Raw genomic sequence first — 24,411 nt, forward strand, 5'->3', positions numbered from 1 at the left:
GTATTGTTTTTATTTGTGGGGTGGTGGGGAGTGTACAGGCTCTGTACATGTAAGTTGTATTTCCATGGCCACTGGTGACCGCACAGAAACCCAGAGATTATGACTAGCTTGAAGCCAATTTTAATGAAACAGCCAGCACATATAAATATGGAAATAGAGAAGTTGGTGAAGCGCTTACCATCCAGAACTTCTAAGGAGGAGCTACAGATAGACTGCCCAGCCTGATTGGATGCAATGCAGGTGTAGTTTCCGCTGAACTCCTTCTTCACATCCAGCAAGATGAGACTATGGTGCATGTTGGAGCTGGCAAGTTTATAGCCTGGGGTGTCCGGCTTGATCCAAAGGATGTCTTCTCCATGGTACTCTTCCTTCAGCCAAGTCACTGAGGGTGGTGGACATCCTAAAAAGAGGGGAAATGAGGGTGCTATTAGTGTATCATTTCTTCTGATCTCCCAGATAACCTCCCTTCCCAAGTCCCGCCATTTGTGTAAAGTCTTTGCTTAGCACCCCGGTGCTAAGCCGGTGCTAAGCTTCATCCACAACTCTGGAAACCTCACCTGGCCAGAACAGAGAAAAGATGGTGAGATTGACAGTTCTTTCTCAACCCTGTAGGTCGTGTTGCATGGCTGTTCTTAGTTGGTAAAGTGATTAGACTTGTTAATTCTGACACTGAACAAGCCTCTGGCATGCTAATGAACTATGCCACCCCCATACAGTCTGTGTTTTTAGACATATCCTAGAAATGGTGTTATTCAAACAAACCTTTGCAATAGGAAATCCTTCTTACCAGCCAGTTTCTATTCATGTTTTGGCTGATGCTGTTATTGATTTTTCTTTCTTTCTTTCTTTATCCTATTGTAATTTTATGTGCTGTATTCTTATGGAAGTGTGGTCTATAAATATTTCAACAAATAATTATTATTATTTATTAAATTTGTATACCACCCTTCATCCATAGACCTTAGGGTAGTTCACAGCCTAAAAATACACGAGAAACAAAACAAAAGCTGCACAGTCTTGTTGTCGTTGTTTAGTCATTTAGTCGTGTCTGACTCTTTGTGACCCCATGGACCAGAGCACGCCAGGCACTCCTGTCTTCCACTGCCTCCCGCAGTAGCTTCGAGAACACTGTCCAACCATCTCATCCTCTGTCGTCCCCTTCTCCTTGTGCCCTCCATCTTTCCCAACATCAGGGTCTTTTCCAGGGAGTCTTCTCTTCTCCTGAAGCGGCCAAAGTCTTGGAGCCTCAGCTTCAGGATCTGTCCTTCCAGTGAGCACTCAGGGCTGATTTCCTTAGGAATGGAGAGGTTTGATCTTCTTGCAGTCCATGGGACTCTCAAGTGTCTCCTCCAGCACCATAATTCAAAAGCATCCATCCTTCGGCGATCAGCCTTCTTTATGGTCCAGCTCTTGGACAGTCTTAATTCATTAAAATGAATCTACTCATATTAATTCCTTGCTAAAACATTGCCCCTTTCCTTCCCTTCCACTTCCCAGTGTCAAACTTTAGAGGCAAGATCCTTGGGGCAAGGACCTCTCTTTGTGTATGCTGGAAAGCAAAGCATGCATTGACTCCACTACAACCTTTGTATAGGCAAATTCAATCATGGGGGGGCTGTTGGAGTAGCAAGAATGCCTCTTAAGTTCATTTACCTTCAACTTTCACTGAAAGAGTAATGCTGGCACCTTCCCTCACTTTTTTGTTCGTATATCGTTCCAGGAACCTTGGTGGCACCAGCTGCTCATGAACATCTGAAAATTAAGTTGTTCAGAGAAAAACATAAAAATGTGACGTGGCAATAGTCAGGTAGGACTAAGCTCTACAGAGCTGGGGCTGCTCTAGAGTTTGAAAGCCTCAGAGCAAGGGCAGCCAAGACTTTTGTTCCCACCAATTCCTCTTGTTTCTTGTCTCACCTCTTCTGGGTTTCTCTTCTTCCTCTCCAGGCCCTGCAAATTTGAAAGAACAGCAGCACCATCAGGTGACAGATCACGTGAGCCCACACCTGCCGTCCAAAATGGCATAGCAAGTGCCAGGCCTCAATTTCCACCAAAGGGGCTTTCATACTGTTGCAAATTTTGAGTGGGATTCGGTCACATACCAGCAAATTCAGGCTGTACAATTATAGCTGGCTGAGAGGTCCTATGCAAGAAGCCTGCTTCTGCAAAATATTGGCCTTTTTGTGATTAGGAGAGTGGCAGGAAAATGCACTTGAAAGTGTGGGGTCAACACTTGTTTGGGCACAACATCACCTAACCTCTTCACAACCAAATCAGGACGAATGCTCGTTAAATAACCAACATTGTTTAATCTCCCTTTTGAAATAAGGCAACCCTAGCCTGGAAGTGATCAATGTGTCTAACAAACATCCCCATTTCTTTTTTTGGCACCACATTAGATATCCAGCAAACCCACCAACGATTTGATGGGTTGTGTCCATCTGCTCTCAAGTAGGCATGGCCAACTTTTGAATTCTTGGATGGTAGAGCTGTTCTCTTCTTTATAAAGAGATCTGTGAGTCCATTTTGCTACAAATTCAAAGCACTTCATAGGTGGTCAGATTCTTTAAACGGTCCAAGTTACCAATAAGGGTTCAAAACAATAGGACACAAAGATTTGCGTTACCTACAAAGCCCATAGAGAGGGAGTCCAATAAAATGTGGAAATTTTAGCTTCTTGGGGGGGGGGGTTGAATCCCCTTGTAGGAAAATTGTGGATCCACTTTTTACCAAACAACAATTAAAATTAGAGTAGAATTGAAGCTATTCACATTTTTTGGGAGGGTGGCCATTTCATATCAAAAAGACTTCCTTTTCACACTGATTTTTTAAATGTGTGAGAAAATGTCTACATAATTCATTTTCATTTCCTTTGCCTGCTAGGATCTACATTCATCTTCGTGACATCAACACACAGCCAAATCCAGTGGCCATGGAGACTTGTTCCATGATTAGATGGATCACCCTTGACTAAATTATGTAGGAAGAAGATGCGGCTACAAAGTGAAACCATGGCATTTAAGAAGGAGAATATTAGCAAAAAATAATGTGAGTGGGGTGTGGGAGACAAACTACTACTCTACCATTTTGCTAATTTCTAGCTCAAAAATAAAACTAGATATTTGGTGCACCTCCTACTAACATTTATTAACGTGCCCAGGAGCCAGAGAAATTGTTCTGCCGGTTAGCTATCCCTTGTTTTAATTTTAAATTTTGTTTTGCAGGCTACTTAGTACTGGGGAAGCAATATACCATGCTTTTGTTATTCTTATTGAGAGTGGCAGGCCTCTCACACACTTCTGAGCACAACATAAGCCACCATTTCAGCATCACACGGCTAACCTTTGACAAGCAACCTGGCCGCTGAATACGCTGAACCAGCCGAGTTCCTAATAAATACAGAATATTGACCAGCGTCCTGCTTTGTAACGTTGAGGACTTCAAGGGCGTGAAACTCCCTCTTGTCTGTCTTCAAGAGTCGGTCTGATGCATGCAGAGGCTGACCATCTTTGAACCAGTAGAGGCGAGGCTGTGGGTAACCTATGCAGAATAAAGAAAGGTAGGAATAGATAAGGCATATCAAAAAGGAAAGTGAGAAGAGATTGGTTAAATTTCCTAGCCCCCATGCTTAGCTCTTGTGAACACACATGCACCCCTCCAAGGGAAGAGTAGTAACAATAGGCACTATTCAGCTAAACAGATTTGCTCACGGAAGGTTAAGCAAAATAGCTCCCCCTCCCCAAGCACCTTCTTTTTAAAAAAGTTTTTTATTGGTTATTTTCACATAACAAATTATTTCAACAATTGTATTTTCCCCCTCCCACCCCCACATGGGGAGGACACAGGAGGCATGGAAAGGAGAAATTTAGTTGTGCAAGTGGAAATCCTTGCACTAGAGTATCTATTCAGCTTGTTGACACCCACTGGGTCAGAAATTCATCTTTAGAATATGGATGTACTGAAGAAATGTACTGCAACCTGCTGGTGAAGGGTGGGTAATAAATATAATAATACAGTAATCCTAAATTGTAGATACGTGTTATGGAAAAGTGAGTAGGTTCTGCCAAAAGTTGACACACAGCAGAGGTGGAGAGTTTTGGTTACCTTTCACCTTCAGGTGGAATTTGGCCAAAGCTGCTCCTGGAGCTACATGGATGTCGTGAAGTTCATCTAGAATCTGTGGCAGCTGCTCCTCTTCAGTCATGGATTCCACTCCTTCTTGTTCACGGCTGGTTCAGATAGGGAGGAATAAATGAAACGTTTGACATGCAACCCAAAGCTCTGGTGAAAAAACAGCTTCCCGTGAGCTGTGGCCAACACAGAAGGTTCCTGTGGCCACAATGAGCTGCTTGATAGCTCAGTAAGTAGAGCATTAAATTCTTAATCTTGGGGTTGCGGGTTCAAGCCCCACATCAGGCAAAAGATTCCTGCATTGCAGTGGGTTCGGCTAAATAACCCTCGTGGCCCTTTCCAACTCTTTTATATACCAATATTGGTTTTATATACTAATATTGTGATGACATCCTGGCCACTGGGCCCACCACCTCCTGGCAAATAGAAGGGGAAGAAATGGAGGCAGTGAGAGATTTTACTTTCTTGGGCTCCATGATCACTGCAGATGGTGACAGCAGTCACGAAATTAAAAGATGCCTGCTTCTTGGGAGAAAAGCAATGACAAACCTAGACAGCGTCTTAAAAAGCAGAGACATCACCTTGCCAACAAAGGTCCATATAGTTAAAGCTATGGTTTTCCCAGTAGTGATGTATGGAAGTGAGAGCTGGACCATAAAGAAGGCTGATCGCCAAAGAATGGATGCTTTTGAATTATGGTGCTGGAGGAGACTCTTGAGAGTCCCATGGACTGCAAGAAGATCAAACCTCTCCATTCTGAAGGAAATCAGCCCTGAGTGCCTGGCGTCCTCTGGTCCATGGGGTCATGCAGAGTCGGACATGACTAAATAACAACAACATTGTGATGACAGTGTAACGTTTTCCAGTGTGCAGGTGGCGCTTACCTGGAGAGATACCCTTTGGCGCTGTAGTAGGATGATGTTTCCGTTGCATCTGCTGCTGTATCATAGTCTGTACTGGTCACTAAGAAATGGAAAAGAAAAAAAATCCAAATATTGTGTGTTGCTTCATGTCAGGAGGACAAACAGAGGCAACACAGGGGAAGCCCAGGCAGCTGTGCAGAGAGGAGGTTGTTCTTGGACCAGTCCTCTAGCAGCATCAATGGTTTACTCTCAAAATGTACTCCCTGCTGCTTATGCAGCAAAGCGGAAGAAGTGCAAGTGGCGTTACTGAGAGCCCCAGAAGGTGTTGTTCAAAAGACATTTCAGACTGTTCCAACACATTGCAGACAGGGGTAAGGATCCATCTTCTAGGGAGGCTCACAAGAGCACAGGGAGAAAATGTTTGCCGTCTACAAGTTTTTAAAATCCTTCACTGAAAGGCAGTTGCATGTAGGAATCAGTGTTTGTATGCAGCCATATGCTGAACACTGGGGTCCCTTCAATTCTGATTCTATTGCCCCTTCCAACTTTACAATTCTATGATTTTGTGACTCTATCATAACATTTTATGTGGGGAGGGGTTGCTGATTATATTTAAGCTGGAAAACTGTGATTGACTGCGGCTTCCCAGTACAGTAGTACCTCGGGTTACATACGCTTCAGGTTACATACACTTCAGGTTACAGACTCCATTAACCCAGAAATATTACCTCGGGTTAAGAACTTTGCTTCAGGATGAGAACAGAAATCGTGCAGCAGCAGTGCGGCAGCAGCAGGAGGCCCCATTAGCTAAAATGGTGCTTCAGGTTAAGAACAGTTTCAGGTTACGAACGGACCTCCGGAATGAATTAAGTATTTAACCCGAGGTACCACTGTACTTGTTGTTTACAATGATCTGCATACCAGGAGCTTGTTCATGCCTCTCACACAGGAATTTTGTGGTGCGTGCTCTGAATGCATAGCAAACTAGGGATGGATTCACCCACAACGAGTATTTGCCTATTTCTAAACTGACAATGATCTCACCATCCTCTTTGAATTTGACAGCCCCCTATTCACTTAGTCATGTGTGATAGGACACACTGGTTGTGACGCATTTCACACTTCCTATGTGGGGCTGCCCTTGAAACTCCAGCGGGTGCAGAATGCCGTGGCGAGACTCCTTACGGGGTCCTCGCTGCAGGATCACATTCACCTGGTGCTGTACCAGCTGCACTGGCTCCCGGTGGAGTACAGGATCAGGTTCAAGGTGCTGGTTTTAACCTTTAAAGCCCTACATGGCCTAGGACCCTGGTACCTACGGGACCGCCTCTCCTGGTATGTCCCACGGAGGACCTTACAGTCTTCAAATAAAAACATCTTGGAGATCCCGGGCGACAGGGAGGTTAGGCTGGCCTTGACCAGAGCCAGGGCTTTTTGGCCGTGGCCCCGATCTGGTGGAACGCTCTGTCACAAGAGACTAGGGCCCTGTGGGACTTGACATCTTTCCGCAGGGCCTGCAAGACCTTTGGCCAAGGCACAGTCTGACCCCTTCTCTCCTTCTGTAATCCTCATAGAACTTTAACCCAATGGTTGCCATTAATTTGATTCTGAATTGATTTTAGAATGTATTTTAATTAATTGACTGTGTGATTTTATGTACTTTGTGCTATTCTTACTTGATGTTAACCGCTCTGAGCCCAGCTTTGGCCAGGAAAGGCGCGATACAAATAAAATTATCATTTTTAAAATTATTATTATTATTATTATTATTATTATTATTATTATTATTCCAGGTCATAATTATTGAACTTGAGTATTTCTGTGTCTCTGGGTAATACTCACAGTCCACTCTCAGCTCGGCTTTAGTTGAAGACACGCCCATGCTGTTTTCAGCCAGACAGCGGTAGACGCCCATGTCAAGAGGGACCACAGCAGTAATGATCAGCTGGTGGCAGCCTTCCTGGTCCTCGTTGATCATGTAGTGATCGTCCTCTTCAATAACCCTCCCATCCTTGAACCACCGGATGGTGGGGGTTGGCTTGCCGATAACAACACAGTCAAAACTGACTGGATATCCATCCTGTACCTCTTGGTTTTGAAGTTCAGTTATGAAGATGGGAGCTGGAATTGTTTTGAGGATAATTACAAAAACAGAAATGTACATATTTATGTGGCAATAAAGTATCTGTAGGGACACGGGTGGCGCTGTGGGTTAAACCACAGAGCCTAGGACTTGTTGATCAAAAGGTTGGTGGTTCCAATCCCCGCAACGGGGTGAGCTCCTGTTGCTCAGTTCCTGCTCCTGCCAACCTAGCAGTTCGAAAGCACGTCAAAGTGCCGGTAGATAAATAGGTACCGCTCCAGCGGGAAGGTAAACGGCGTTTCCGTGCACTGCTCTGGTTCGCCAGAAGTGGCTTAGTCATGCTGGCCACATGACCCGGAAGCTGTACGCCGGCTCCCTCGGCCAATAAAGCGAGATGAGCGCCGCAACCCCAGAGTCGGCCACGACTGGACCTAATGGTCAGGGGTCCCTTTACCTTTAAAGTATCTGTAGCTCCCTCCACGCCTCGCTCTATACATGGTACCTTTTTTGGTTTTGGTGCTATGCTAAGTTCAAACTGCAATTTTCTTGTAATCCCAGGTACAAGTGTGTCAAGATAAGCACTTCTGCTGTAACTAGACTTCTAATTTTTGGGAAAGGTTCTGGGGTTGAAGAAGGGCAACGTCTAACCTAACCTACTTCAAAAAGGTGATATGATGATAGCCACCAACTTGGGTGGCTGTAAAAGAGGATTGGGGGGGGGGGGAATCATGGAGAATCCATAGAAACTATTGGAGGCAGCATACCACTGCATACCAGACGATGGGAATCACAGGTGGGGAGACACCACTGCTGCACTCAGGTTCTCCAAGGAGTGGAGCATATAGTGCATTTTCAGAAGTATCCTTTGGGTTCGAGATTTATTATTATAAATTTTAATAAAAGCAAAACAGAGCCCGTGGGTTTATGTATTTCCAAGTCCTGTAGCTAAGCAAGTTTGGGAAATCAAATGAGAACCTAATGCACATTGCTCTGAGCTCCTTTGAGGAAAAGCAGAATGCAAATATTACCAAGCTATAAATGAATTAAACAACTCTGATCTCATTAATCTTCAAACCACCATTTCAGGTGGTACCTGATTATGTCAGGATTTACAGATCTTTGATACTATGGGTGGTATTTGACTAGATAGTACTCAGAGTAGGTCTACTGGAATTAATCGACCTAACATAATTTCAGTGGGTCTACTCGGAGTATAACTTTGTTGACTACCACCCTGAGATTTCAGGTGTGGATAAAAAAAGGCTGGTCAATTGGGCCCCACCTGCCCTGCCCTGCATGCGTCACTTACCAGTGTCAGATGTAAGCAAAGGAGGCGGTGGTCTTTTCACCAGGGTTCTCAGTTGCCCTGGGACAGGAGGTGTGGCTTTCCCAATACGCAGCTCTATCTTCTTAGAGCCTTGATCTAGGATGTCAATCTCAACAGCAATACCCATAGCAGCAAACATTTCTCTAAACCGGCTAGCAGCCGTCTTCGCCTCGGCCATAACTTCAAACTTGATGTAGATGTACCTCTCATCTTCACGGTAGGTCTGGTGGTCCACCACCTCTATCTCTCCCTCATCAGCACTAACAAAGAGTTCCTCATCCACGTCCGAAATCTCTGTGGATATCTTTGACTTGAACAGCTTGTGAAGCCTCCTCCCCGCTTTACGAAAGGCATCGTCCAACTCACTGCCAGAAGAGCTCTCCTCACTTTCGGGGATCTTTTTGGCAGTCTTGTGTTTCCGTACGGGGGCTTGAGGTGCGACGCCCACCGTCACCTTGGCGCTGTGGGAGGCCTTGCCAAACTTATTGGATACCTCGCAGGTATACTTGCCGACGTCATTCATTTCGAGGCCAGTGATGATCAAGGAGCACGTCCCGTCACTGTAATTGTCTATGTGGCAATGGCGCCCGTCCAAAACTTCAACGCCGTCTTTCAGCCAGCGGACCTTCATGTCGGTTTTGCTTTGAGCCACACACTCAAGGTGGAGGGTGCTTCCTGGTTCTCCAAAGAAGTCCTTGAAGGTCTCAGCAAACACTGGGCATTCTTGCTGCTTGATCTCTTTCCGCACTTTGTACCCTTTGAAAGCAGCCTGGATCTTCACAGCTGCATGAGACAACGAAGGGTCATCCAGATCTCCTTCTACAGCTTCTGGTTCAACAGGCTTAGCAAGAGCAGCTGGCTCAGGACCTACTTTCTCCCACTGTTTAGAGACTTTCCCTGCAGAGACAGTCTGGACTTTACTACTAACGCTGGTCGTGCTCGCCTTTTTGAGGTAGTTAATAAGGGAAGGAGTCCCGGCTCTTGACTCGTCATCTGAACTGGTGACAGAGAAGTCTGCTTCTCCTGCTTTAGCCGACTCATCACAAGTAGAGTATTCCTCCGAGTAGTACTGAATGATCTCAGCTTCTTCCTTCCTCTGTTTCTGACGTTTGTCATCCTCTTCTGGCAATTCGCTGATCGAATCCAGAGTTGGCTCCCGACTCATCCTGCGCTTTTTGGCAAGAGCCTCCCATAGGAGGTGGAGGTCACCCTCCTGAGCAGCTTCAGGTGGTAAACTGGGTTGCATCTGGTCATCTGCTGTCTCGCCAAGCTCATCAGGCTTGAGGGTTTTCTCAGTGGCCTCTTTTAACATGGACACAGTTGACACTAAGAGAAACAGAATAGTACAGTTTCATGGTTACACCAAGGAGCAGCAGGATGACCAGTTAACATCAAGATACAATCCTGTGTCTTTGAGAGCTATATAATGTCATATTATAGAGCATGTAAACCTCTTAGAAGGTTGATGGAGTAGTTCCAAAAAATTACATTTTGGGAGACAATGCTGCCCATAAGTTCAGCAAAACCAATTGTTCTTTCTATTGCTATCTCTTACTGCAAATGAATAAAAAAAATCAAAGAATCAAATTACCATGAATAGGGGCAGAAATTTGATTCAGGCCTCGTTTGAAGTAGAATCACATTCACACTTTCTGAAATGATATGTGGGCTGAGCCACGGCTATCCTTTGAAATTTGCAGTTCGCCAACCAAACAATGTTTACCAAAATGCATATATTAGGAGAAATTGCTTACAAAAGGCGTGCACATTAGTCAAAACTGCATATAAAAATGTGTTTATTAGAAGAAATTCACACTAAAAAGCTGATGAATTTTCAAGAGGATTCCCCCCCCCTGGAAAAAATGCAAATGACTGTAAAATGTGGAGAGCTGTGACTTGAAAAATGAGAAATTAAGAAATTTTCTTTTTCGACAGATCCTTCCATCCCTAGCATGGATAATGCAATTATGTGCCAGACACACACCTTAGTATGATTTGTGAACATTTTATTATGTCCATATATTTATACATAGATATAACTGCTCTGGTGTTAGATGATGTGTGGTTTAGAAGCACTTTCAATAAGTAATATAAAATAAATTTCAAAAGCATTGTTGGCGCTGGGGTGTTGCAGAGAACACGGCAACTGCTTTGGCAAGTGCATCCTCACCTTCCCCCACAGCTATACGTATTGACACAACTTTATATAAGGGGTGGGGTTTTATGCTGAGCTGAAACTACTCAGTATTTGTGAACATTTTCTATAGTGTCAAAACATGCCCCCTTTCACAGTTATTTTTCAGCACTCTTTGAGAAAATCTTCACCCAATAAGTTTATGCTGCCTTTGCTCTCCATTGCCCTCCCTTGTGTTCAGTGACATACAGTGGTACCTCGGGTTAAGTATTTAATTCATTCCGGAGGTCTGTTCTTAACCTGAAACTGTTCTTAACCTGAAGCAACACTTGGGCCTCCTGCTGCTGCCGCACCACCAGAGCACAATTTCTGTTCTCATCCTGAATCAAAGTTCTTAACCCGAGGTACTATTTCTGCGCTAGCGGAGTCTGTAACCTGAAGCGTATGTAACCCGAGGTACCACTGTATTCACAAAGTAACATCCGAGAGGCTAACGCAGCATTATGATAGAGCAGTCTTTGCAAATCTGGTGCCCTCCAAATATTTTGGAGTACATCTGACATCATGCAGCACACTAGGAAGCTGTGTCTGTAACACCTGGATGAAACCAAGTCAGCAAAGAGAAACAATAACATGGAACTATTGTAGAGAAACAATAGCATGGAACGTGGGTGGCGCTGTGGGTAAAACCTCAGCGCCTAGGACCTGCCGATTGTCAGGTCGGCGGTTCAAATCCCCGCGGCGGGGTGCGCTCCCGTCGTTCGGTCCCAGCGCTTGCCAACCTAGCAGTTCGAAAGCACCCCCGGGTGCAAGTAGATAAATAGGGACCGCTTATTAGCGGGAAGGTAAACGGCGTTTCCGTGCGCTGCGCTGGCTCGCCCGATGCAGCTTGTCACGCTGGCCACGTGACCCGGAAGTGTCTCCGGACAGCGCTGGCCCCCGGCCTCTTAAGTGAAATGGGCGCACAACCCCAGAGTCGGACACGACTGGCCCGTACGGGCAGGGGTACCTTTACCTTTACCTTAAACAAACATGGTTTTCCCAGTAGTGATGTATGGAAGTGAGAGCTGGACCATAAAGAAGGCTGATCGCCGAAGAATTGATGCTTTTGAATTATGGTGCTGGAGGAGACTCTTGAGAGTCCCATGGGCTGCAAGAAGATCAAACCTCTCCATTCTGAAGGAAAACAGCCCTGAGTGCTCACTGGAAGGACAGATCCTGAAGCTGAGGCTCCAATACTTTGGCCACCTCAGGAGAAGAGAAGACTCCCTGGAAAAGACCCTGATGTTGGGAAAGATGGAGGGCACAAGGAGAAGGGGACAACAGAGGATGAGATGGTTGGACAGTGTTCTCGAAGCTACCAGTATGAGTTTGACCAAACTGCAGGAGGCAGTGGAAGACAGGAGTGCCTGGCGTGCTCTGGTCCATGGGGTCACGAAGAGTCGGACACGACTAAAGGACTAAACAACAACAACAACAACAACAAAAAATACCTGAACACTGAAATGGTTTTCAGAATAAATTCCAAGACCACTTTTAGCCTGGGGTGGTTACTAAAGCAGTGAAAATGATGGTGCAAATGTACCTTCAACAGAAAGTTTTGCAGACGTTTTGACGTCAGGAGAGGCCATGCAGGTATACGATCCTTGATCTTCAGCTTTAAAGCCATTAATGATGAGGGTCTGTTTTTTGCCTTCTGAGATGAGTTCGTACTTCCCACCAGGTTGGATTGGTTTTCCTTCTTTGAGCCAAACAACCTCTTTGGTTTCTTTGGACAATTCGCACTCTAAACGAGTCTTCTCCCCTTCCACGGCAGACTTATCGGCCAAAGGTCGAGTGATTGCAGTCACTGTAGCCGGCTCTGGAATGGGAGACATCAAGACCAATGGGCTTACGTCATACAATTCTCCTTTTGTTCTTCAACAAGCAAAGCAACAAAGAAGAACTAGGTTTTACATGGACCACAAATGCAGTTTCTTAGTGTGGGACTGGAAATATAACAGAGTGTTTCAATTGTAATAATCTCTCATGTCTGCACCCTTCATCTCTGACCCCATAGAAGTTTATATCAAAGAGGGACTAAAATGCAAACATTGCTTTGCAGAAGAATGTGCAGTAGCTGTGATGATGGCAGCGGTTTCACAAGTGTGCCATATGGAACCTACAGAAATCTAGACTTCCGTAGGGTTTTAGAAGCAGCCATGGACTTCAGCATCCCATATTCACCAGCATACCAACATCTTATATTGCTTCATTGGTAACGTAAGGAGGGAAATGACTATTACTTATACTTAATCTGAGCACACCACAAGGGCTTCTGATTTGGCTATGCAAAGTTGAATGTTATTTGTTAAATCTGCTCCACTCTAATTCCCCTTTGTTATTTTTTTTGTTTAAACCAATTCAAGAACTTGTACAATGACCACAAACAATGAACCATATGTTGCAGATATTACTGCAAATTTATTGCTCTATTTTTGTGATATACTACTACTACTACTAATAATAATAATAATAATAATAATAATAATAATAATATTTTTATTATTTGTAAAGGTAAAGGGACCCCTGACCATTAGGTCCAGTCATGGCCGACTCTGGGGTTGCAGTGCTCATCTCACTTTATTGGCAGAGGGAGCCAGCGTACAGCTTCCGGGTCCTGTGGCCAGCATGAATAAGCCGCTTCTGGCGAACCAGAGCAGCGCATGGAAACGGCGTTTACCTTCCTGCCGGAGTGGTACCTATTTATCTACTTGCACTTTGACGTGCTTTTGAACTGCTAGGTTGGCAGGAGCTGGGACTGAGCAACGGGAGCTCACCCCATCGTGGGGATTCGAACCGCCGGCCTTCTGATTGGCAAGTCCTAGGCTCTGTGGTTTAACCCACAGTGCCACCTGCATCCCTTTATTATTTGTACCCTGCCCGTTTGACTGGGTTGCTCCAGCCACCTCTGAGCAGCCTCCAACATATATAAAAGCATCATAAAACATTAAAAACTTCCCTATACAGGGCTGCTTTCAGAGGTCTTCTAAAGGTTGTATAGTTACGTGCTTATCTCCTTGACTTGACATGAGAAGACTTGGTCTATTTATTTGTATCATTCATCATCCTTATGATCCTTGTTTATAAAACCCAATAAAAGGAAGAAATAGCCATGAAAGCCATGAAAACATATCACCAATTTTATATCTTTGAAGTCTTCATTAGGAGAGATAAATAGATGTTGCAGAAATTGGTTATATGAAGACAGTGTCACAGCCCCACTAAGTTGTGAAGGATCAGGCTTTGACTTCACAGTGGTGTGTTAGTCTTTTAGCACACTGCTGCCAAGATGTTGCATGTAGCTTTGGTTAGGGAAAACACCCATGCGGCTTTGTGGAGATGAGACAGTCATAAGCATGGGGAGCAATAGAGGCCACATTACAGAAATGAGTTCAAATTGGGCATGAACTTAGAACCTGAGACATTGTGTGTGTGTGTGTGTGTGTGTATTTTCCCCCACCATGAATTTTCAGGAGTACAGTCAAACCTCGGCTCCCGAACAGCTCAGTTTTCAAATGATTCAGCTCCTGAATGCTGAAAACCCAGAAGTAAATGCTCTGGTTTTCGAACATTTTTTGGAAGCCGAACATCTGACGCAGCTTCTGCTTGAGTGCAGGAAGCTCCTGCAACCAATCAGATGCCGCGCCTTGGTTGTCAAAAGTTTTGGAAGCTGAATGGGCTTCCGGAACGGATTATGTTTGACAACTGAGGTTTGACTGTAACAAGCTATAGCCAGAACTTGATAGAGTGAGGAGAAGGGCTCATCCTTCAAATCTAATTCAATTGATGCATCAATGCCTGGCTTGCCCACAACATTTACATAATGCAGAACCTGAGCGTGGAGCTTGCCTGCAAATTGCTGAAAAATAAACAGATCCTTCTTGCTGCAGAGCAAAGCTCACATGCCATGCAAGATGCTGAGCTGTAGAGCTACTCTCAGGACAGCAGAGGGGTCTTCTAATTCTCACCTAGCTGCACACTTTGAGGCAAATGCACTGGCTTCCCAGCACCCGCTTTGCTGACAGCTGAAATGCGGAATCTGTACGTCTTGCCTGCTGTGAGATTGTCCACTACAAACTCTGTGCTTGGGATAACTCCGGTGCCGCATGGCTGCCAGTCACTGCCTGGGCTTTTCATTTCGACACGGTAGCCTAGGATGTCAGCACCCCCGTTGTTGAGCGGCTTGAACCAGGACAAGGTGACCGAGTGGCTGGTCTTACTTATGATCTCCGGTTCCTCAGGAGGGTCAGGGAAGGCTGAAGGCACAACAGAGTTCCAGGCATGTATAAAAGGAGTGCTGCATCTTATAAGTATGGCAACACATTCAAGACCAGTTCCAGGGCTGTAAGAGCCAATTGCTAGGGGCTGAGGTCCCTTCGCACACACCCAATAAAATATTTGAAGGGACCACCCGCCGCCCCAAGTTGATGTGCATTGCATTCAAATGGTGTGTATGCACCATGTCTCATGATTGATTATGCAAGGTGAGATTTACCTGCCTCCCCCCATATATTTTTTTTAAGTCAGTACCCCTGCCCAGTGCTGAGTGGGAGGCAGGTCAGACCAATGAGAGCCCTAAGGTAAAGGTAAAGGGACCCCTGACCATTAGGTCCAGTTGTGACCGACTCTGGGGTTGAGCACTCATCTCGCTCTATAGGCCGAGGGAGCCGGCGTTTGTCCGCAGACAGCTTCTGGGTCATGTGGCCAGCATGGCTAAGCCACTTCTGGCGAACCAGAGCAGTGCACAGAAACGCCGTTTACCTTCCCTATTTATCTACTTGCACTTTGACGTGCTTTCAAGCTGCTAGGTTGGCAGGAGCAGGGATTCAAACCGCCAACCTTCTGATCGGCAAATCCTAGGCTCTGTGGTTTAACCCACAGCGCCACCCACGTCCCTAGAGCCCTAGACCTGGCCAATTGTTAACACCAGGCCTGCTTATGATAGGTACATTGTCACAGCTACATCCAAGATGCTCCAGCCCTATAAAAGCTAGCCCAGACCTCGTTTACAGAATGCTGCTGGAAATAATCATTTCTGACATATTGTTCAACAGAGACAGCTGGATGATCAATGCCCAAACATGGCTTAAGTCCGAAGAACATCATTCTACAGGGGTTGCAGCTCAGCAGGGAATCTCAGAAGTGCTCTGCATCTTACCACAAACATGGGGCAGCAAACCAAGTCCTCAACAGTCACAAGTGCTTGAGAACTTTTCAAATCAAACAGCGGCATCGTGTTAAGTCTAATGATGCTCCAGAGAAAATACCACCAGAAGTGTTTTGTTTTTTTTAAATCAACATCATTATTCTACTAAATATGATTCTGTCTTTGTTAGGATGTCAGCAAACCAAGGCACAATCTAATTTTCAAACTGATTTGTTGCAATTGGAACAAATCTTTTGAAAAGCGATATAACGCGTGAGCCACTGTGGTGCTTTGGTGGATGATCAGAACAGCGAACGTTCTGAATTTACAGCAGTACTAATCATGCAGAAAGTTACACTCAGGACAACAAGATTAAAAATCTCATTGATGTGACATTCCACCAAGCATAGAAAGAGTGGCACTATTGTCAGGCCCCACAATAAAGCTTAATGATGCTAAATCAGAGCTAGAATCATCAGGAACTTGGATTCTCCCAACCTACCTATGACAGATAACTTAGCTGACACAATGGCATCCCTTGCAGCAAAGGTCACCTCTCCAGAGTGATGCAGTTGAGCTTTCTTCAGTATGAGTTTGTAGCTATTTCCTTCTGCTTGGATCCTCCAGTTTTCATCTGCTTGGATATCCACATCATTAATATACCAAGCAACTTCATTGACTGGAACTGCTTCACTTAAAACACAGGTGAAGGTCGCCTGGTCCCCAGCAGTAACTGTGGTGTCAGTGATTGGCTCCAAGAATTCCAGACGCCATCCTGAAATTAGGACCAAATGCATGAGTGATGCCTTCAAAGCAAGGAAGGGAAAGTTGTGAGTTAAGTGCACAGCAGGGGTAGGAAAACTGTGACCTTCAGATGTTGGTGACTCCAATTCCCAGCAGCCCAACCATTATGGTGATTGTCATCAGGGATGATGGGGTTTGTTGTCCAACAACATCCTGGAGGTCCACAGATTTCCAAGCCCTGCCCTTTTGAATTTCTTAGTGTCCAGGTCACTTGCTCAGCTCTTGGCTCAGCACACTTTGTCTCAGCTCCTGCTCCCACACTCTAGCTCATGGAAACAGGGTTATGTGGCTGGAGCCCATAACATTGCTTCTTCTCACACCAGTTTCCAGGATGACTGACATTGGTGTGAAGAACTGAGATTCCTTCTACAAGATGCTTCTGCATTCCGAAGAAAATGGGAAGCGGGAAATCAATCCAGAGAATGCAATCGGTACTAAGTGTTGGTGCTAGTGCTTTCAGTGTGCGTATGATACACAATTATTTGAATGGTGGTGCTGGATGAGACTCTTGAGAGTCCCATGGACTGCAAGAAGATCAAACCGATCTATTCGGAAGGAAATCAGCCCTAAGTGCTCACTGGAAGGACAGATCCTGAAGCTGAGGCTCCAAGACTTTGGCCACCTCATGAGAAGAGAAGACTCCCTGGAAAAGACCCTGATGTTGGGAAAGATGGAGGGCACAAGGAGAAGGGGACGACAGAGGATGAGATGGTTGGACAGTGTGCTCTGGTCCATGGGGTCACGAAGAGTCGGACACCACTAAACGACTAAACAACAACATGATACACAATTGATTATGCCCCATTTGAATTGTGTTTTCTTTACATTGAAATGAACCCACCCACCCCGACAACATAAAAAAATGGGCTAATTTTACCCAACAACCCCCTCCTCCTCATACACACAACTAAAACTCACTGCAACCAACCGTGCTCTGGGCTCTCCAACCTCTTGTAGCACCAACACAAACAAACAAACAAACAAACAAGCAAACAACTTATCTGCCTAACACTCACACAAAACTCTGCATGTACACTATGCAGAAGAATGAAATATCATTACCTCCCTTCTCTCTCCCCACACCCTCACAATCCCTATGACAGCAGCATCTCACACCGAATGTAATTGACCTGTAGAAAGGACTCTATGAACTGAAAACAGAGACCTACGTTATACGCACCTCTGTTATCCATGGAAATCTTTCAATAAAAACAAATTTAAAAAGAAAAAGAAATGAATGGGATGGAATAACATAATGATGATATAATGTATGTCATTTCATCACAGCAGACAGCAAGTTTTGGGCAGAAGGTGAACTGCAGCAGAACTAAGGCGGAGCCTCATGAGACAAATATAGCGAAGGATGCGAAAAGATTTCTTCTTACATCCCTACCCAGGGCTCCAACATTACTTGCAGAGCACAGGGAAGAGTGGCCCTATAGTAGCTCCCATATTGAAAAGGTACTGCCAGATGGGGTCCAGTTGCATACATCTCATTCGTTCATTACTCTGAGTCTAGTAACTTTCAGAAAAAGGACAGAGAATGACAGAGAATAGAAGGAACAATGATATGTTATCTGGGTCAGTAGGCTTGTGGTTATGAAGCAATAGTATGATACTACCTTTTACAGTTAGGAATGCAGACGAAGCCACGTCACCGGTCTGGAAAGTCACTTGGCAGCTGTCATGGGGGGTGAGGTTCTTCAGGAGAAGGAGATGACGGAGACCATTTTCAAAATAAACCATCTCAATGTTTTCAGAAGTTTTGGCTGGCTCATCGTCAATCAGCCAGTTATAATTGTAGCACTCAGGTTTCGAAAGGTAGCACTCAAACAGAGCTTCACCCCCTTCCATTGCATCAACGTTCTCTAAGCCCTGGACAATGGTGTTCTTGGCTGTTAGAAAGGTTTTTTAAAAAATAAATAAATTCACAATTAATCACTGAGTTTACACATCTGAACATTACATAGAAAATCAAAATAGGCGATCACATATCGGTTGAATGCAATTACTTAGATCAGAGGTTCTTAAATAGTGGTCTTCAGACCACAGGTGGTCTACTAGTTCTATACAAGTGGTCTATATCTCTTCCATTACTGAAGAAGCTAACAAAGCTTTGACCTCGATCCTGTGATTTTCATAAACAGCAATGATGTTAGCACCGAAGGAAAAATGTTAAAATGTGAGTTATGTATGTGCTTTGATTTGTCAAGCAACAAAACTTTACAAACTGGTCCACTGAGGGCCACCCCCCCCCCAGCAATTTGGTCAATCGAGGGGGGGGTAAAATTTGAGAGCCACTAACTTCGACTTTCAATACAATCTTCATTTGAAACGCAGCAGTCATTGTGCAGTGGCTGAAGAGCTCTAAAACGATGGAATGTTCTGTTTGATGACCCAGCAAAGAGTTACATAATCAACTGATCTGTAATGTCAACATAAGGTCAGTGCAACTCAGGAAGAGCATAAGAAGCTGCATCAGGCCAAAGGACCATCTAGTCCAGGAAGAGACACCATGAGCCTGGCAGCTGTGAAGCCATCAACCTGGATGGCTTTAAAGGAAGATTAGACAAATTCATGAATTACAAGGCTCTCAGTGGCTACTACTCATGGTGGCTCTGGTCTGCCTCCATAGCTAGAGGCAGCAATGGTTCTGAATACCAGTCGCTGGAGACCACAGGAAGGAAGAGTTGCCGTTATGTTCACGTGCTGCTTGAGGATTTCCCCACAGGCATCTGGTTGGTCACTGTGAGAACAGGATGCTGGACTAGATGGGCCATTGGCCTCATCTAGCAGTCTCTCGAGCCAGTGTGGTGTAGTGGTTAAGAGCGGTAGTCACATAATCTGGGGAACCGGGTTCACGTCTCCGCTCCTCCACATGCAGCTGCTGGGTGACCTTGGCCCAGTCACACTTTTCTGAAGTCTCTCAGCCCCACTCACATCACAGAGTGTGTGAGGGAGGGGGAGGAAGGGAAAGGAGAATGTTAGCCACTTTGAGACTCCGAAGGGGAGTGAAAGGCGGGATATCAAATCCAAACTCTTCTTCTTCTATTGGGTGCCTGTTGATTGCTTTGAGCCTGTGGGAAAGTGGGCCATAACATTTAAAAAGTAAAATCAGTAAAAGTGAGGTGTCCATAATGACAAGAGAAGGGACAATATATATTGTGCTGTTCTGTGCATTAACAGCTACTTGGAATTATGCAATCCACAATGGCGCAGTTTACATTACCCATGTTTATTGCTTTTGACAACATAGGATCAATTTGGGAAATCTCTGTATTGGGAGAAGAAGGGTTTTTACTGTCAGCTACCGCAGGTCGATGCATAAACTTTGGTGAGGGTTAGGAGGAGATATGGAATTGTTTCACATGTTTCATATTGCAAAAGGGGGAAAAACAGTATCTCATTTATTTTGATGTTGTCATTTCGTCTTTCAATAGTCCTGCACTGAGATGGTTCACGAGCCGTTCACCATTGCCACCTATAGCAATGGCAGTATGCAATCCTGACAGTTTCTGTCCCCTTTGAATTTCTGAAACCAAGTTTGTCTTGGGCTGAATTAAGGAGGAGGCACCAGGAAGTCTGCAATCTTGCCAGCATAATGGAGAAATATTTTGACTGATTTTATGCAATTTTGCCGGTTGCATGTACCCACCAGTGCACCATTTTAAAAGTGTTTTCACAAGTTTTTATTGAATCACTACTGTTATATTTTTCCTTTTTTGTGATGGCTCTGTACTCTGACTTCTTGTTGTTGTTGATGATGACATTATTATGGATTATTGCTGACATTATTAGTTTCTCTTGACTTTACAGCTAATTCGTTTGTAACTTAAAATCAATAAAGCACATTTTAAAAAAAGCAGGAGGCACCATGAGCCTGGCAGTTGTGAAGCCCACAGGCTTGGAAGGCTTTAAAGAAGGATTAGATAAATTCCCAGAGGAGAAGGCTTTCAATGCCTATGAGTCATGATGGCTATATTCTGTTGAAAAAGGGACACGTCAGGGGTGCCCTATCTCCCCACTACTTTTTATATCGGTCCTGGAGGTTTTGCTTAATATGATTAGGAGGGACCAGTTGGTTAAAGGGATTCAGGTCGGAGCTAAACAATATAAATTGAGAGCATTTGCAGATGATTTAGTACTTACATTGCAAGAGCCAGAAGCTAGCACGAAAAGTGTTTTGGAAATAATTCAAGAGTTTGGTCAAATGGCAGGATTTAAATTGAATAAGTCAAAGACAAAGGTTTTGGAGAAAAACTTGACACAGGTAGAAAAAGAAAGGTTTCAGAACGAGACAGGGTTGACTGTGGTTAAAAAAGTGAAATACTTGGGTATAAATATGACAGCTAAAAATGTGAATCTGTTTAAAGATAATTATGAAAAAACTTGGAGAGAAGTGAAAAAAGATTTGGAGATTTGGTCCAATTTAAAGCTTTCCTTGTTAGGCCGAATTGCAGTTATAAAAATGAATGTATTGCCAAGAATGTTGTTTTTGTTCCAAGCATTGCAAATAATGGATAAAATGGATTGTTTCAAGAAGTGGCAAAAAGACATATCTAAATTTGTCTGGCAGGGCAAAAAGCCCAGAATTAAATTTAAGATATTAACGGATTCAAAGGAAAGAGGGGGGTTTGCCCTGCCAGACTTTAAATTGTACTATGAAGCGGCAGCTTTCTGCTGGCTGAAAGAATGGCTGCTTCTTGAAAACACAGACATTTTGGATTTGGAAGGTTTTAACAATATTTTTGGGTGGCATGCATATTTGTGGTATGACAAGGTTAAAGCACACAAAAGTTTTAAAAACCATATTGTCAGAAAAGCACTACTAAATGTCTGGGTTAGATATAAAGACTTGCTGGAAAATAAAACTCCAAGGTGGCTGTCGCCAATGGAAGCTAAGGCAGTTAAAAAGTTAAATATGGAGTCCAAGTGGCCAAGATACTGGGAAATTTTGGAAAAGGAAGGGGACAAACTGAGATTGCAGAGCTTTGAGAAATTAAAAGGGAAGGTGAGAGATTGGTTGCACTATCATCAAATAAATGAAGCGTTTAAACTGGACAGTAAAATTGGCTTCCAGGTGGAAAAATCAAAATTGGAGACAGAACTGTTAGAACCCAGTACTAAGAACTTGTCAAAAATGTACAATTTGCTGCTGAAATGGAATACACAAGATGAAATGGTTAAATCAGCCATGATTAAATGGGCTCAGGACATTGGTCATAATATTTTGTTTGCTGATTGGGAAAAGTTGTGGACCACCGGGATGAAATTTACGGCATGTAATGCCTTAAGAGAAAATATTATGAAAATGATATATAGGTGGTACATAACCCCAGTCAAGCTTGCAAAGATTTACCATTTGCCTGACAATAAATGTTGGAAATGTAAAGAAACTGAAGGTACATTTTTTCATCTTTGGTGGACTTGCCCGAAGATTAAGGCATTCTGGGAAATGATCTATAATGAACTTAAAAAGGTATTTAAATATACTTTCTCCAAGAAACCAGAGGCCTTTCTCTTGGGTATTGTCGGCCAAGGGGTGTTAAAGACGGATATAACTTTCTTTATGTATGCTACAACAGCAGCTAGAATACTCATTGCGAAGTACTGGAAGACGCAAGAGCTACCCACACTGGAAGAATGGCAGATGAAGGTGATAGACTACATGGGCTTGGCAGAAATGACGAGCAGAATCCGAAACCGGGGAAGAGAAGCAGCGCAAGAAGAATGGAAAAAATTCAAGGACTATTTAAAGAAATATTACAAAGTTAATGAAAGTTAGAATGATGTTGGACTGGAAAGTAAATGGTTACTATTAGCAATGGTTAAGACAAGGAGAATAAGGAAGATTAGTTTAAATCTAAATTAAAATAAGGGAAGATTTGCTGAGTAATCGATAAGAACTTGGAATACAGAAAAGGGAGGCATGAGGAAGTCGGGGAAGAAAGGTACAAGAAATTAGGATATGAAATGGTACATGTTTTTTGTTTTGTTTTTGTCTTTGTATGTTTATGTATGTTATGTTTATATGGAAAAAATTCTCGAATAAAAATATTTTAAAAAAAAAAAAACATGATGGCTATATTCTGCTTGCCCAGAGATGGTACATCCCCTTTACCTGCTTCTGGCGAAACTGGACTCCATCCCTTCCTCCCTTGCCGCTGTGAGATCTTGCAAGATTTCAGCGAGATCTCACAGGAAACCGCTGCCAATGCCACTTCTCTGCTGGTGGGCTGGGCTGTGGAGATGAGGCGGGTGGCATCTCTTGGGCTTCCTCTGTTTGAGGTGGGCGCCTCACCCTGCCTCATCAAAGCAGTATGCCTCTGTTATACCAGTTCCTGGAAGTGGAGAGTGCTGTTGCTGCACTCAGGTCCTACTTGTTGGCTTGCCATGGCCATCTGCTTGGCCACTGTGAGAACAGAATGCTTGACATAAAAAGAAGAAGAGTTTGGATTTGATATCCTGCTTTATCACTACCCGAAGGAGTCTCAAAACGGCTAATGTTCTCCTTTCCCTTCCTCCCCCACAACAAACACTCTGTGAGGTGAGTGGGGCTGAGAGACTTCAGAGAAGTGTGACTGGCCCAAGGTCACCCAGCAGCTGCATGTGGAGGAGTGGGGAAGCGAACCCAGTTCACCAGATTACGAGTCCACCGCTCTTAACCACTACACCACACTGGCTCGAGAGACTGCTAGATGAGGCCAATGGCCCATCTAGTCCAGCATCCTGTTCTCACAGTGACCAACCAGATGCCTGTGGGGAAATCCTCAAGCAGCACGTGAACATAACATAACATAACATAACATAACATAACATAACATAACAACATAACATAGCTAAACAACTATAAAAATAAAATCGGAATAATAATAATAATACCACCACATTGCTAATAACAACCAAATAAGACTAAGCCAGAGCAATATATTAAACAACAGTATCAGAAGTCTGAGCTCTGGGTAAATGTAGACTAATATAATCAAAGGCAGTATTTATCTTTAGCATTTATGAAACACTTTAGGGTACTCAAAGCATTTCACATTTATTTTATTTTCAGTTATCCTTACAACAGCCCTGTAAGGTAGGCAAGTATTACTTTCCCCCTTTGCAGTTGGGGAGGTTTAAGTTAAGGACTTACCTAAGCCCACCCTAGCAAAGTTCATAACTGATGTGAGAATTAAAATAGCAGGGTGGCTCCTCAGCTCTCAGCTTACACTCAGAGCCACAACATTACAGCAGACCTTTAATTATCCAAAATGACTTTAATTAGATTTTGCATGAACAGGCAGCCCTAAATTAAAGGAAGTATGTGGAAACAAAAAAAAGGCATGTTGGGAAAGTGTTGGAAAGAGGTACCCTGGGGTATCGTTTCAAAGCTTTTGCAAAGACAATGTTTCACATCATCCCTGCAGTAGGTCCCAGACTCCGTCCCAGAGGCCACATAAAATTGCTAACTAGGGAGGGAGGAGAAATTTGGCTTGGTTTCCATTTTCATGCAAACCTACCTAATATGTGCTTCCTGAAAAAACACACATGAACCAAAATATAGCTATCCTTCAAATTGTGCACTTCTCTTAATTTTGTGATGCAGTTCTCCAGCAAAATATTGTGCGTCAAAATCTGTACGTTATGAGGGAGAGGATAAGCATAAAAAACGTATATAGTGAAAATAATACACTCAGCTAAGTTATATTAAGGTAAACTGCTTGCAAAAATGTGCACCTTGCAGAAAACTGTTTTAAATGTGTGTGTGTTGGGGAAAATTTCCACCATCAAGCCTGATTTGTTTAATAATGAAAAATTGCAAGCTGATGCGAAACTTTGGAGAACTGAACTGAAGGACCAGAAAAATGTGAAACTGAGAGGAACCAAAACTGAAAG

At 43.9% G+C, this 24,411-nt stretch overlaps 1 protein-coding gene across 50 annotated transcripts in view; it reads right to left on the minus strand.

Annotated features, from left to right (window-relative positions):
• Positions 1 to 24,411, minus strand: part of OBSCN (obscurin, cytoskeletal calmodulin and titin-interacting RhoGEF) — a 267,376-nt gene that overhangs the window by 103,915 nt on the left and 139,050 nt on the right. For 42 of the 50 annotated variants that reach the window (XM_083578984.1, XM_083579001.1, XM_083578979.1 and 39 more), the window contains 12 exons: positions 18,150 to 18,422; positions 16,226 to 16,498; positions 14,546 to 14,833; positions 12,121 to 12,396; positions 8,384 to 9,727; positions 6,834 to 7,112; positions 5,013 to 5,091; positions 4,102 to 4,226; positions 3,340 to 3,537; positions 1,915 to 1,947; positions 1,654 to 1,752; positions 179 to 400 (listed from right to left, as the gene is read on the minus strand). In XM_083578984.1, coding sequence (XP_083435110.1) covers positions 179 to 400; positions 1,654 to 1,752; positions 1,915 to 1,947; positions 3,340 to 3,537; positions 4,102 to 4,226; positions 5,013 to 5,091; positions 6,834 to 7,112; positions 8,384 to 9,727; positions 12,121 to 12,396; positions 14,546 to 14,833; positions 16,226 to 16,498; positions 18,150 to 18,422 — 3,489 coding nt within the window. The remainder of the gene's footprint in view (positions 1 to 178; positions 401 to 1,653; positions 1,753 to 1,914; positions 1,948 to 3,339; positions 3,538 to 4,101; positions 4,227 to 5,012; positions 5,092 to 6,833; positions 7,113 to 8,383; positions 9,728 to 12,120; positions 12,397 to 14,545; positions 14,834 to 16,225; positions 16,499 to 18,149; positions 18,423 to 24,411) is intronic. The other 8 variants (XM_083579018.1, XM_083579016.1, XM_083579010.1 and 5 more) reach the window with 1 other exon arrangement.

This window comes from Podarcis filfolensis (assembly GCF_964270895.1).
Source record: "Podarcis filfolensis genome assembly, chromosome: 12".
Taxonomy (NCBI): Eukaryota; Metazoa; Chordata; class Lepidosauria; order Squamata; family Lacertidae; genus Podarcis; species Podarcis filfolensis.